The 14912-nt window shown below is 43.9% G+C and overlaps 1 protein-coding gene across 1 annotated transcript in view; it reads right to left on the bottom strand.

The window, feature by feature from the left end:
• Positions 1-8331: 8331 nt before the first annotated feature.
• CYB5R1 (cytochrome b5 reductase 1) overlaps positions 8332-14912 on the bottom strand; it is a 237484-nt gene continuing 230903 nt past the window's right edge. The window contains exon 9 of the mRNA XM_086923080.1: positions 8332-9636. Within this exon, the coding sequence (XP_086779206.1) occupies positions 9464-9636 (173 nt within the window). The 3' untranslated portion in view covers positions 8332-9463. The remainder of the gene's footprint in view (positions 9637-14912) is intronic.

A 14912-nucleotide genomic window follows, 5' to 3' on the forward strand; every position in this document is an offset into this window, starting at 1 on the left:
AACTAATTTGCTCATGTGGGAAACTATAATCAACTAACTAAGTGATGTTCCGTTCAAAATTAATGCAACAGCTATAAACTAACCAAAAACGGCCTGAATGTGCTTTCTGTTTGTTTATTTGTGGCAAAAACATGAAGACTGATGAGTAAATCACGCATATATGTTGCTTTATTTGCTAGGTAATAACTAACAGAGATCCCTCAGTAAAGGGGGAGGTACACAGAAGGTTTATAATTCAATAATTTACATTTTATTGTGTTTGTTTCTACAATAGTTCCCGTTCTGGCCTATGAGGCCTAGAACAAAATCGAAGTTTGTGACTCCAAGATTGAAGTGCAGTACGCATGCGCATGGTGAAATGAACTGCAGACGAGTAAGAACTGCTTGTGCAGAATGGGTCAAGGACAGTGTGCCCTGAAAGTCCAGCTGAGTGCCAACAAAATGGACATCCGTGCTGAGAAACGTGGGAAAAGAACTAAAACTTACAAGTTAAAGGAAATGAGAGAAGCGGATATAATTAGGACAAAGATCATTTTCATTGAGCTGATCTTGCAGAAATTTAACAATATGATGATGAGGTTAAGGTTATGCTCATCCACCCCTTGAATTAACCAATCAGAACTGTTAAAAGACACTAATAGTTACTTTTGTAGATAGATTAAATAGGGAAAAAGGGTATAAAAGAGTGTGTCCGGACTTAAGAAAAAAAACTCTTCTTCGATTTCCATCTGTGTATCCTGACATGCTGCCAGAATGCTGAGTTTTCCTGAGGCATAAGGACTTTGAATTTTTCTGAACTTTAACTTTACTTGAATGAGTAAGGAGTCTTTAGAGGAGGTTAATAGCTAGAAAGAAATAGGGAGATGAACTTTGGGAACTATTATGTCTTTTTCTAATATTCATGTCCTATAATCTTAATAATGTGCTTATTTTTTAGTACTGAATTAAAATGAAATATAAATGTATGAGTTAACATTTTCATTCTCTTAAAATCTATTTGCATTAAACGAATTTATAAGTGAATAAATAAAGGTCATGCTAGAGGATTTTCTTTAAATAAAAAATTAGATAAATGGAGAATTAAGCTGGTCTTGTTCAGCCTTAGCCTAATTTGTTACTAGCAGATCCATTGACAAATAATGTTTGTGTGTCTGAATAAATTGTTTCTTTGATAAAACCATGGTAAAACAATTTAAACTGCAGGTGTACATATTATAAATATTTAGCTTAATTTAGACACTCCGCTATGATCCAGCAGCTTTCCTTTGAGTCTCACCAATCCAAGAAGTAGAGAAAGTGTGTACAAGTGACTCGCAGTGTTATGGGCCCCACTGATGAGTAAATGTGTGATTTTAAACTTCAGGGAAAGGTGATGAGGTGTTAGAAGATATTTCCGGAGTAGCGCTGCATCAGTGGGTGATACAAAGCAGCTTGGACATGGATATTCTGGCAACCTGTAACCAATGCAGGGCTTTCAAGGCAGGGGAGATGTGGTCTCTTTGGTTTGATATGCAAGAGTAGTCTGGCAGCCGAGTTCTGAATCTGTTGTAGTCTTTTCATGGTTGTTAAAGGTGATCCATGGTAGAGGCTATTGGCAAAATTGAGTATGGACACAACAAGGGAGATGGTAGCTTGGACCTTGTGTTGAAAATCCCAAATGGGGGAGATTGGTCGGATAGTTTTTATAGTAACAAAGCTGGATTTTGCTAGTTTGTCCACTTGGGCATTCATCGACAGCTGGGAGTCCATGGTCATTCCGAGGTTTCTTCCTTCCTTCAATACTTTAGGCAGTAAACCAGGCCAGGTGGCAAGCAGGTCATAATGTTTCCAATCACCATACAAGAGTAATCCATTTTGGAAGCATTCAATTTGAGATGGCTTCAAGTCATCCATTGATCCACGGCTCTGAGACAACTGAAAATTGGCGAGTTTCCAATGTCTTTGGGGCATTCCAGTTGAAGGAGTATTTGCGTGTCATCTGCATAGTTATAGCAAGTGAGGGGAAATTAATCAGTACTGGTTATTACTTCCTGTAGATGTTGAAAAGCACGGGTGAGATGATAGAACCTTGAGGGACCACTGCCTTTGTGGAGTACGGTTTGGATGAGAAAGGTGGGGTATGGATGACATTAGTTCTGTTTTAAAGGTAGGACGTGATCCAGTCTAGAGCAGTCTTCTCTATGTTGGCTTCATAGAGTCTTTGAATAAGAGTGTCATGGTCAACCATGTCAAAGGCAGCCAAGAGTACCCCGTTGCGGTCAACTGTGTTCTTCAGGTCATCCCAGGTGGCAAGGAGGGCAGATTATGTGCCTTTTCCCGGATGGAATCCTGTTTGGAAGTCTGAAAGTACGGCATTCTCCTCTTTCTATCAGTTTGCCCAGGAAAGGTCCATTTGTAATGGGTCTGTAGTTGTCAGGGTTTAGCAGGTCCAGGTTTGTTTGGTGCAAGGGCACAGCATCTCTCTCGCTTGTCAAACAATGAAATTCCCTCAGACACACAGTATTCCATTCATACTTTCACAAAACCCCATGTTCCACCATCTTTGAAGAGAACTGTTTTTAAACAATGCATAGTATTACATCAGCATTAACCAGGAGTTTCATACATTATTCTGCTCTTTTGTGTATATTTTGCTTTTTACCAGTGTGTGTACCGAATACTTTTTTTTTTATTGGACACCTAGGCAATATGATTGGAAGACCATGACACTTCATTACCTCCAACACGTGACCATGATGAGTTTTAATTTCTTCTTCACTGGCTCCACGATCATAATGAGATGTTGAAAACCCACACCTCCTCTCCCACCATTTTTCCATAACCCTCTGAAGCATAGTGGATGCAAACTCAAATCCAAAAGGCACGATCTTGTTTCTGCAAGCACCCAGGATGTGATAAGGCAAGTAAAGTAGCTAGAATCCAGCTGTAATTGCACAGGTGATAGATACAGTGATCAATTTAATGTTGAGAACCACTGCACGCTATGAAATCCCATCAACTAACACAAGTATTCAGCAACTAGTTCTGATCGACGCACACAAACTATTGATCCAGCTTTTGGATAGTCACTACAGGATTTAACAGCTCTGATGCCTCAATGGATTGTCATATCATTTTTGCACAATCAATGTAGGGCTTTGTCTTACAGTATGTCACAATGGTTTGTCATTATTCTTTAATGTTATTTTTTGTTCTATTTCCCAGTTTATCTATAAAACCCTGTGCTTATTTCACCACCAAAATCTCCTTTGAAAGTTTGAAAAATGGGGTATCTGCACTCCAACTGCGCATCATGCTATTCTGTCACAAACACTTTACCACTAGCCATTCTCATCTAAAGCTCAATCCCTGCCCATGAGTTAGACCGAATTTTCTAATAAATAACTCACATAGGGTCTTGGATCAACAACAGAATTTCCCAACATACATGAACACAAATGAACAAACCAAAAGTCTTAATTAATTATTATTTTTTTTAAAAAAAGGATATGTTCTTGCTTGTTTTGCAGTGGACAAATGAATGGGATTGCTAAAATGACTGAACTCCGAGTATTAGTCAAACAAAATGGCGTTCTTCAGTATTTTACTAGAATGTAGTGTAAACATGAACTTTCATGCGTACCAAGAAAAGAACGTGCTTATTTATCAGGAGTGTGATGTGGCATTCTGATCAATCTTGCTGATGGAGACAAAGATGCACAACTATCCACATGGTGTCTGCACAACCCTGTGTCAGTAGAGTAGATACATGTCTGATAAACCTAGGAAGCAAATCATATCCATGGAATACAGACATCTCAATACCACGGAGTTACCTAGGAAATGGAAACTCAAATGTATGTTGATCTTTAGTTACCTTTGACTGTTTAAGATATACTCCATGCAGCATAATCTGATTCTGAGCCGAAATGTACTGTCTTTCTTTCCAAAAGTCAGGAATAGTTTCACAGAATGTTTATGTGCAGTTATGAATGGTTTGGAATCAACGGACACCAAAAAGAAATCATGTAAATATATTCCATCTTCCAAACATTCCTGATCGAGTTTTCGTGGCCATGCATAATTATTTCAACACCCACATGACCACAGTGGTGCTCTCTTGACTATCAGTGGTCGCTCTGATGTTTGAACCCTTCATCATAATACAAATGGTGTTGCTGTGTGTAGATGGATTGGTTTTATCGGTGGGTTACAATCAGCGTAGCCATCACCTCTGACGCTGCTGTATGGCGTGAGTGTGCATCAGCTTGAAAAAGATAGCCCTCGGCGAAAACAAGGCCTCAAGGCTTCTCTGAATATGGATTGAATGTGTTGACAACATGGGATGAAAATTAACTTCCACATTCACTTTAGGACGAGGTATTTATGGGAGGTGCCCTGTCACACATGACATCTGTCTGTGCACACAGATGTGGGCTATTTTAAAGCCTGGGTTCTCTTTTTTGGGGTGAGCATGAAGGTTGTGGAACAACAGCAACCAAAATCTAGCACTGGCAATTGTGGTAAAACACTATTCAGGACATTGTGGATCCTGGTAATTGACATCTGGCCTTTAAAGCCCTATGCTGAACCACATACTGAAGAATTTCACTTATTGGCGAGTTGGACCAGGAAATCCATTGCACTCCTCTTCCACAGTGATGGGTCCAGGACTCTGGCATCGAGTCTAGGCGTCCTTGTGTTCCTCCTAGTTTTCCCTGTTCTGGAAGAGCAATGGTTCTTGAACCGGAAGACATCAGTATTAAGTTATTCTGACCATTGTTAACTTCTTGTAAAATATGCAGCCTAACTTTTAGCCAACAACCCTGTGTTTTATCTATGTCACTAATGTAGGTTGTTCCAGTTTGGTTTTTGCAATTGATCTGGCTTACAGACCGATTGTAGAGGCTTGTTTGCAAAAACCTTCTTGTGGACCATATCAACTATTAAGGAAATCTTATGGTCAGCCCATTGCTTACCACTGGTTGGATTTCTAGTCAAACTGATTTGTTTGCTTCATATTTGATGGCTTCTGTAGGAAATTGGGTTATTGGTTGAGCTTGGTGAAACCCTACTCAAGCAGCAATCACAATTCTTGTGAGGGTGAAACACAAGCAAACTCCAAATTAACCTGTGCTTAAACCTCTAGTAACGTGGCACAAAGCAGTCAGGCTCGACTTCGAGGCAAGGTGTAAAGTAATTATGCAGTACTGCAAAGAGTAATAAAGGTAAAGCACAACATAAGAAAAATCTCACATCAATTTAGAAAAAAAAGAGCATCTTATAGTTAATTATTTAACACCAAAAGAACAAAAATCCAGTTACTAGAACTGGAGATATGCAAATTCAAAGGTTTAGGTAAAAAACAGTGCTTAAAGCACAAAGTGACAACAGTGGTACCTGGACACACTCGGCCAGTACAAAGCCACAACTTCAGGCCTCCCATGATGGGACGCAGGTTGGAAACAGGGACCAAGTTAAGCCAGCTGAACAAAGTACCTTAAATCCTGGTTGTGGAGCATTGTGAGGTCCCGTGTTGAGTATTGAGCATGCAGCTGTGGTTCCGAGGAGCTGCGTGGCTGCGATGCGTGGTCCATGCAGCAGAGTATCAGTCCTTCTTGAAGCAGAGCAGCACAGCAGTCCTTATGTGTCTTCCACAGGTCCAAATGTGCACTGAAAAGTTTGGTCTGAGTCCACTACTTATACCTGGTGCCCACTTTGAAGTGGGAGAAGCTTCTAAAGCTCTCACCTTACAGAGGTGTGTGAAGGTTCCTGCCTCCCTGCTCTGGCCCCATTTTGTCTGGGACACTAAAGACTAGCGTGAAACTGTTTCTGAGTTTGCTGAGACGGAGACTTAGTGATGTGCAAGTGGGGTACGTGACCACTCCACCTACCCCACAAGACAGGGCTGGTCCATCCTGCCAACACCTATTCCCCCTTTGTTTCACTTTCTATGAGTAATACCCAAAGACCAACTGTTAGCTACATCTAGCAATGTGACCCAGGATACAGGCTGCAGGCACTAAATGCTATGAACAAAAAATTACAACTTTCCAAAAGTTGCATTTTCAGAATTGTGACTTAAATAACCCAATGTTATCCTATGGGAGAAGTGGCTCTTGCTATAGTGAAAAAGCAAATTGATGACTACCAGGACATAGAACACTAAAAAGTACACGTCCCACACTTTGAATACACTGCTCCCTGCCATCTGGGCTGTGAAGGGCTTACCCTAGGGGTGACTTACATGTATTAAAAAAATTAAGGTCTAGGCCTGGCAAAAGGTTTATCTTGCCAGATCGAAATAACATTTTAAAACTGCACACACAAGCTGCAGTGGCAGGCCTGAGACCAGTTTAGAAGGCTACTTAAATGGGTTGCAGAATCAGTGATGCGGACCCACTAGTAGTATTTAATTTACAGTTCCTGAGTACCCGAAGTATCACTTTCCTAGGGACTTACAAGTAAATTAAATGTGCCAAGTGGGTGTAAGCCAATTGCACCATGTCTAAGGGAGAGAGCACAAGCACTTTAGCACTGGTTAGTAGTGGTAAACTGCACAGGGTCCTAAAAGCTATAGAAACAAGTTCAGAAAACAGGAGTGTGAAGGCAAAATGTTTGGGAATGACCCTGGAGAGAGGGCCAAGTCCAACAGCTCCCTTACTCTTCTTGTCCCTTCTCTTTAAGTCTAGCTTCTTTATCATCCGTTTGATTGGATTGGGTGTTTTCTTCGACTGCTCACATTCAGGGAACTACTTCTCTTCATCACCATTTAAGTGCATGTGTTCCTGCTGTGTCTCGGGTGTGCAGCTTCTCCCTTCAGATACTGCCCCACATTCCACTTCATCCATTGCTTCACCAGCCCTCCCTTGTTGCTTTTTAGAAATCTTTTACTCTCCCTGCCTCAAGCTCCTCCATGTTGCCTTCTCCAATACCAGTGCATTTTTTGCACTTCCACCCCTCCCGTATCTGCCCTCTACAACATTTTTTTAGTCTTTTGATGTGTCTGCACTAAATGCTTTTGTTTTTGGGGAGAGGATGTAGCCTAACGGCTAGGGAGGGCGTACTCAAATCGGGGGAACCGGGTTGGAGTCTCGGCAATGACGCTCAACCTCCTGTGATTCTTGGCAAATCACTTAATCTCCTGTGCCTAACAAAAATGAATGTGTCCTTGTGTAAGCAACCAGTGCTCATGTAAAGCACTCCGATACCGGATACTTTTGGGTCAAGTTCCCACTAAAAAAACTTTGAAGAAAAAGAAATACAAAAACAAAAATATCATTTTTTAGTTTTTAGAGTGCCCACAGCTGCCATTTGCTGTAGGTCACTCGGTTTTGAAAACATGGTTCATGTAAGTTTACATTTTAGTTTTTTTAATTTACTGCTCCAGGTGGCAGATGGCATCTTGGAAGAGTAAATAGAAAAGAAACATTGGGGCAGTTACGTGCAATGCACGTGCAGCATAAGTCATGCTCTGTCACAATAGCATCATGTCGAGTATATGCACATGCAAGTTATACTCCTTTTTTCTTCTTTTTCTTCTTTCCTGGTGCTGCACAGCTGCGGCCAAAAGCATTAGAAATCGGACTATTTCAAAGGGAAAGAACTATTGGCTATTGCCAATGTTTGTGCACATAGTTTATTGGACAATAACCACAAAAATTTGAAAAAAGGGTCCAAGGGATATATAATTTAGAGACCCACACCTGATCATATCCCCAGCTCCTACTTAGTGTATAACACAAGAAACACAGGGGGTCTACCAGCTTAATACTAGAGCTGTACTGTCAAAACCGAGTCCACAAGATCTCAGAGTGTGTATATCACAAAGACAGTGTGTTTGAGAGAAAAAAAGAGAAATAGGTGAACTATACATGCATAGAAGGGACCGTTCCGAACAATATATAAAACATTTAATTCAGCCCTTTTTTGAGGGAGAATATTTTTTCTATATCTATGTTTGCCCAACCTATTGCAAACCAACTATCATAGTGGAAAAGTCTTTACTGTCTTGACTGCTTCTTCTTCCAAGTTTCAGACTATATAAGAAGGAGGAGCCATCTCTTCATTGTGTTGTGTAATCGCTTATACTAGGTGGTTGCTCGCTCTGGCAGTGACACTTTCATGGCATTTTCTTATTTTGTTGGCCTGCTGCTCATTTTGCCTGCCTGACGTCCCTGTCCCTTGGAGATTTTCCTGCACTTACAAAGAACAATCCAATGCAAATGACTCACTAGCCCTTAATACCAGATAACTATATGGACTGGACACACAAACGAAACAGTTTAAAACAGCAATACAAGATATTTTATTTTATGCTTTTTTGGTATTGGTCAGCTATGAAGGCACATCTAGACAACTCATTTATTGTGACATAAGGCAATTGGTGTAACAACTAAGAGCACAAGTGCTTAACATACAGTAAATGCAAAGTGAAACGCTAGACTCAATAAAAAGAGAAGTTAGAGTATCATCTTAAAGATGCAGCACATTCCATCCTTCCGTCCAGATAGTGGTTCACATAGAATGTATGTATTCAGCTCTTTGAGGCTCGCTGTATGTATACTACACGTCTTCTTTAATTTGTGACATTATTTTCTCGTTGTCAAAATTAATACAATGCAGACCCCCAACAGATGGAGCTGCCGCCTCCGGTCAAACATTTCTTTGGTATGCAAAGTCAATCTTTGGGAAATGACGCTTCCTATATAGAATATGCGTACATAAGGAAATAAAAGTTGGACACCGGTTATCACTCTTCTAGTTTCAGCAGCTTTCCCCATCTCTGAAGTGGTATGTCTCAGAGGGATTAACCGGCCTTCAAAGTACTAGTATCTAGCGCTTCAACAGGGAGTGTAGCAAAGAAGGGAATTGGGCATTCAAGGACTGTAAAGTTTTTTTAAACAATTTTAAGAGGTGATTGCTAGGTCAGTGCAGGAAACATACACCCTACAGTGGGAGTGTGGGTTTAAATAGTATGTGTAGCCAACGTGAGTTAATCAAGAAAGGGGGCTGTGATCAGGGTTCAGGCAGTAAATCTTTTAAAAGAGCCCGTGGTGGTAGTAGGTCACTATCTAGACCTGCTCAAGGACAAACCACCACCCACAGGGCTTAGGCCCAGCTAAGGTATATGGAATCACAATGTTTCAAGCTCACAACAAAGAGCACATAAATCCTTCATCACATCACTTGCCCAATCTACTCCTGAGACTGTAAAACAGTAAGCAGTGACCCGTCCAAGTACTCTTGTCATCTAACAGGGACATGAGCGAGCTGCTCAGTATTTCAGGACCTGCTCCCCTTTATCAGGGTAAGGAAGCGGAGTGATTTTTTAGCAAGAATAAATGGGATGTTTACACTTCAGAGCGGGTTATACTTTCCATGTCAGCAAACTGGAGGGCGCAAACATAGTGTAGAGTTCCATCGTTTGTTTGCAGATTTTAACACAGCAAGTTTGAACATGATCTACCAGCCAATGATGGGGTCAATAATTAAAACGTAGTTTTTGTTGATAGCCCAACTTATCCAAGTTCGGAATACAGGCAAACTGGACCATGGCTGGCGGCCCGCATAAAAGGATGAGGACGTCGTCAGCTGGTGCAGGTAGGTGATCCTTGATCATTTTGGCATCCACAAATCCTGTGCTGTACTCCCAACCTGAGAATATAAAAGGAGAGGCACAGTTATATTCACAACAACGTGCACTGTACTACATCCAAGACTATCAGGTAGGTTTTCATTTTACTCCTCTACGAGCAAAAGATACTAAGGAGCAGATCTATGCATAAACAAGCCTTTTTCTAAATTCACTTCAGACAATGAGGCCCTTTTCTAGATCATTAACGCCCTCCTTTAAGACTTGCACATAATGGGACACAATGGATGGCACGTTGGGTAACCAGACGTGCTTTTCCCCACTACGCCATCCTAAGAATTTCGGAATTGAACAGGAGATATGCAGGTAATCATGTATAATACTGCAAAAAATACAGATGGACGGAAAGCTGAACGAAAGAAAAAAATCATCCCCAGTCACAGATCTGGGTTAAATTAATTGTTTGTATGCTCGATGTGCCATCCCAGTTTGGACCCAGCCATATCCAAATCAGTGTGGACTCTGTTCCCCATGGAAATAGTCCGGCTCCAACTGCCAGGGCAGGTCTTCCCTGGACCAGAAACAAGCATCCTGTGACTGATTTCAGGGTATCACCCCTATTCGGCCAGGCTAGCCTGAATCCAGTGGCATAGCAAGCATAAGACCCACGTCCAGGTGTACCATTCCCACTTAGGGCAACAAATGCAAAAAGAACAGCTGATGGACAGAATGCTGAACAAATCAAAAATTGCCCCGCAGTCACACATTTTGTGTTACATCCATTGTTATTTTGCTTGCCATGCCATTCCAGTTAGGAAACGTACACTTCCGATTATTTCTGAACACAACTCGTCATCATAGATAACGTTCAGCTGTATGGGCACTTTTGTGGTTATAACTGAGCAATGTAGTTTCTGCCGGTGACTCCCGAAAACGTAAACACAAATTTAAAATGTTAGACATTTACTTTCAATAATGCTAATGGAAGAACTGTTAATTGAAAGATACTTTACAGCATCGGGTCGAAGTCTTTGCTTTTCTTTGAAACATTTTTTTATTGATTTTTAATAGAAGTAAAAACAATACTTGCAGTGCTAGGGATGACCCAAGTTGCACCTCTCCCTGGGTGGTTAAGATGCTCCCCGCCATTTGGCATAGTGAATAGCGGTAGGCCCGGAGTATGACTCAGCGGCAATTGGGGTAAACGGGTGCAAGGCAATCGATTATGATTAATGACGGATAATAAAGCAGGGAGGCTTGCAATGGGAAAAAAGATGTCAGTGGAGCAAGCTCCAAGGAGGGGAGTTAGCAAAACTGGGAGGAATAAGTGGTCAAGGGTGAAAAGACGAGAAAGTGACTGGAGAAGCGGGGGATGGGGAAGGGAAACTGGGATGGGTGCCACCTCCGGTATTAAGCACTCTACAAATCAAAAATAATAATAACAACCTCATTAAGAGCAGTCTATGGGTTCAAGAGACCGGTGTTGGTCGGGGCTACATGCGGATTGTGGGGATGGTAAGGAAGCTCAAGATAGCCTGGCTGATGAGGATTATGAATCCGAAACCGGTCCCAGGATGCTTGTTTCCGGTCCAGGGAAGACATGGCTTGGCAGTTCGGGCTGGACTGTTCCCATGAGGCACAGAGTCAGACTGATTTGCATATGGCCATGTCTGAACTGGGGTGGCTGAGTGAGCTAAAGAATGGTGATGGATTAAACCCAGAGAGTTGACTAGGGGTGAGTGTTTGATTGGCTCAAACGCTCCGTACATCATGCACTTTTTGTATCCCCAAGGAAGCTCAAGGGCCAGTTTATCTGGACAGAAGTTCTTAGACGTGAGTGATCAGTTGGCAGCGCAGACTTCTTGCCTCCTCCCGGCTGAGGGTCTCTGTCTCTTCACCACCCAGCGGAAGGGGCATATTCCCAAGCCAGGGTTGCTGGATTTTATCGTGATGGAGTGTTTGGCCAGAATGAGGGCTGTCTCTAAAAAACGCATTGCCGCCTTGCGAGTCTAAGCGTGGGGAACAAAGCCTAGCGATCAAACCTCCCAAGAATTGATCCCTCTTATCTCGGACACCCTTGAGGCACCAAAGGACCTCATTCCATAAGGGCTGAATTTGAAGGCAGTCCTAAAGGAGGTACATCAGGTAAATCCTCTAGATGAGCTGTGGGGAGAATTAGGCTCGATAGAGCACATAAAATTGGATCAGCTGGTGACAGGCATTACTAGAGATCCTTTTTGGGTAAGCCAGGGCTCTGCCAAATTCCTTCTCTCATAGCTCTCCAAGTGCTTGGAAGGTGACGTAGGACATCTCCATGAAAGAGTGCGCCAGCCAGCTGATCACCCCGCGACCAACCCCCATGGTATGGATTAAAAAAAAAAAAAAATCTTTATTAGTTTGTTCTTTCAACCTGCATATCACGTTCAAATACAAGTACATAACACTTCTACCTCAGCCGAGGTAGTGAACCAGCCCAGCAATAAACTCCAGAATTCAGTCCAACTTGCAGTCCTTTGGACGTTTTCCAAGCATTCACGGTTTACTTTGTTGCTTTGGTATCGTGGCATATTACCTTCGCTGTAACCAGATGAACCCTAACCTCCCCCCAACTCTCCCAACCCCCCGGCCCCCCAACAAGCCCCTCCCGATCCCCCCTCCGCCGGGTCTAAGTAGTGGGCCATGTATCTCAATGCTCGTTTGGGGTCTCCACATTCCTCTCCTCTTGGCTGGGGGCTAGCCCCCACTGGCAGTTGTCCCCTCTTGTGACCCCTGTGTGAATTGTGAGGCCTGTCCAGTTACTTCCTGAATCCCCTCCCCCCCGCCCCCCCATCCCCACGCCAGCAATACCTCAGGTAGTTTATCATACCTTCTAGTGGCTCGCATATGCCCCTCTCGGCCATTGCCCACTCCCTTAAGTCTGTTTACCATTTCGCCAGTATGGGACCCTGCTGGGTTAACCAGTGAATTGTGATGCGCCGTCTAGCTATAACAAGTTCCAGAACCATAAACCGTCTACTAGTCTTACGTTTAGGATCCCGGGGAATCAGACCCAAAAGACAAGGGCCCGGATCCATGTCAATCTGCCACCCTGTAATTCTAGTCAAGTGCTCTCAGACTGCCGTCCAGTAAGTCTGGATTATCGGACAGGTTCACACCATATGCGGGAAATCTGCTGGGGCGTGGCGACATCTAGGGCAGTGTGGATCCCTGGAGTTGTCAATGATATGAAGCCGCCTGGGTGAGAGATAGGTCATGTGTACCATGTTATACTGGATTTGTTTGAATCAACTGCATACCGACACCTTCCGAACACACACATTTTTTCCCAGTCACATGATGTGATCTCCTGCGGACACACCCGCTGCCATTTCTCCTCTATCTTTAGGGGCTCATTCTTTTTATCCTCCCCCAGCGCCCTATGTAGGTGGGTGACAAATGTCCGCCCTCCTGCTATGGTGATCATGGTGACCAGCCTATGTGTTTGCCCCAGGGCCTCTGGGAAGGAAGGCCACATCTGCTGCGCTGTTGCTGCTATTTTCGCATACTGCAGGAATTGCCCTGATCCCAACTCAAAGGTAGCCACTGCCTCCTGATAGGTGATGAATTTGTTATCCGGATAGATGTCCGACAGCATAAGGCATCTTCCCTCTTTCCATTTATCAGTTGACATAACCCTCTCAATTTGAGCGAAGGCCGGCATAAGCCAGAAATCTGCCTCTCGGGCAAACGGTCTAGCCCGGATGAGTCTGTGGACTACTCGGTTCCATATACTGGCTAATAGCCGCACCAATGGGGGACGTCGCCCCCTGGCCCGCCAGAGAAGAGTCCCCAACTGTTGATCCCCATAGGAGTCTGCCAGCAAGGACCTTTCCCAGGAGGGGTCCGTATCCAGCCAGGCTATAGCATGTTGGAGTTGCGAGGCAAAGTAGCAGAGTTCCATATCTGGAATTTCTAAGCCTCCCCTGCCCCATCTAAGTTTCATAACGTCCAGGCTAACCCGACTCAGTTTGCCGTTCCACAGCAATAGAACGATTAGTGTGTCCAATTCCTTAAATACCTGATCCAGGAGTTCAAAGAAGGAACCCTGCATTGTGAATAGACATTGAGGCAGGACCACCATATTTCTCAGGGCAATCTTCCCCATTAAAGAAAGTTTGAGTGTGTTCCAGAAGGCAATACTGCCCCGGAGACCCCGCAGTATTCTCCCCATAATATGTTGGTAAAAGGTGGTCTCATCCCTGCCTATCCATATTCCCAGGTAACGTGGCGTATCCGCCACCCATGGAAGTCCCAAGTCCGGGAGCTGAGCTCTGTCCAAATCGCATACAGTTGCGATTTTGCTCTATTAATGTATAGCCGGGAAGCTTCAGCAAATTGAGTCAGCGCCGCCATTAGTGACGGCAGCGAAAGGGTCGGCCGCTGCAGGTATATCAGGGCGTCATCGGCGTACAGAGACACAATGTGTTTTATACCACCCACCCGGATGCCCTGTCCCTGGAGCACACTACGAAGATAACATGCCAGTGGCTCCATTGCCAGGGAAAATAGCAGGGGGGAAAGCGGACACCCCTGTCTCGTCCTTCTCTCTCTAGACATTGTGTCCGACACCTACCGTCCCATGCGAACCCTCGCTACCGGCCGAGCATATAGTAGTTGAACCCAATTAACAAACCCTTCCCCCAGACCCAGTTTTAGGAGCACCTGCCATAAATAGTCCCACCGGATCGAGTTGAACGTTTGTTCGATATCAAGGAAAGCTAGGGTGCACTGTTGGGCGCTTCCCTCCAAAGATTGCATAACATGTGCGAGGCGGCAGATATTCCGCAGTGTATTCCTGCCCGGTATAAAACCGGACTGATCATCATGTACCAGTTGACGGAGATATGGGAGGAGCCTGTTCACCAACACTTGGCTAAAAATGTTAAGATCCACATTTAGCATGGAAATTGGCCTATAAGAACTGGTGAGTAGGGGGTCCTTACCCGGTTTGGGAATCATCACTATTAGTGCCTCGCGCATGGAGTTTTGGAGAATGCTGCTTTTGCCGGCTTCCGCCATGATTTGCAACAATTTGGGGATCAGGACCCCCCCTATACTCTTTATAGAGTTCGGCCGCTGGGCCATCCATCCCAGGGGATTTAGCAGTCCGCAGATGGGCGATCACTGCTCGTACCTCCTCCCCTCTGAGCGGGGCCCCCAAGGACTCCTGACTCTCTGGGTCTATGCAGGGCAGTTCCACTCCCGCCATCAAGGCTGATATAACCGATGGGGCGACAGGGGACTGGGGCTCAGAGTATATTTTGCGCAAATGGGTCACGAACACTTTGTTAATCTCTTG

This window comes from Lissotriton vulgaris, chromosome 5 (assembly GCF_964263255.1).
Source record: "Lissotriton vulgaris chromosome 5, aLisVul1.2, whole genome shotgun sequence".
Taxonomy (NCBI): domain Eukaryota; kingdom Metazoa; phylum Chordata; class Amphibia; order Caudata; family Salamandridae; genus Lissotriton; species Lissotriton vulgaris.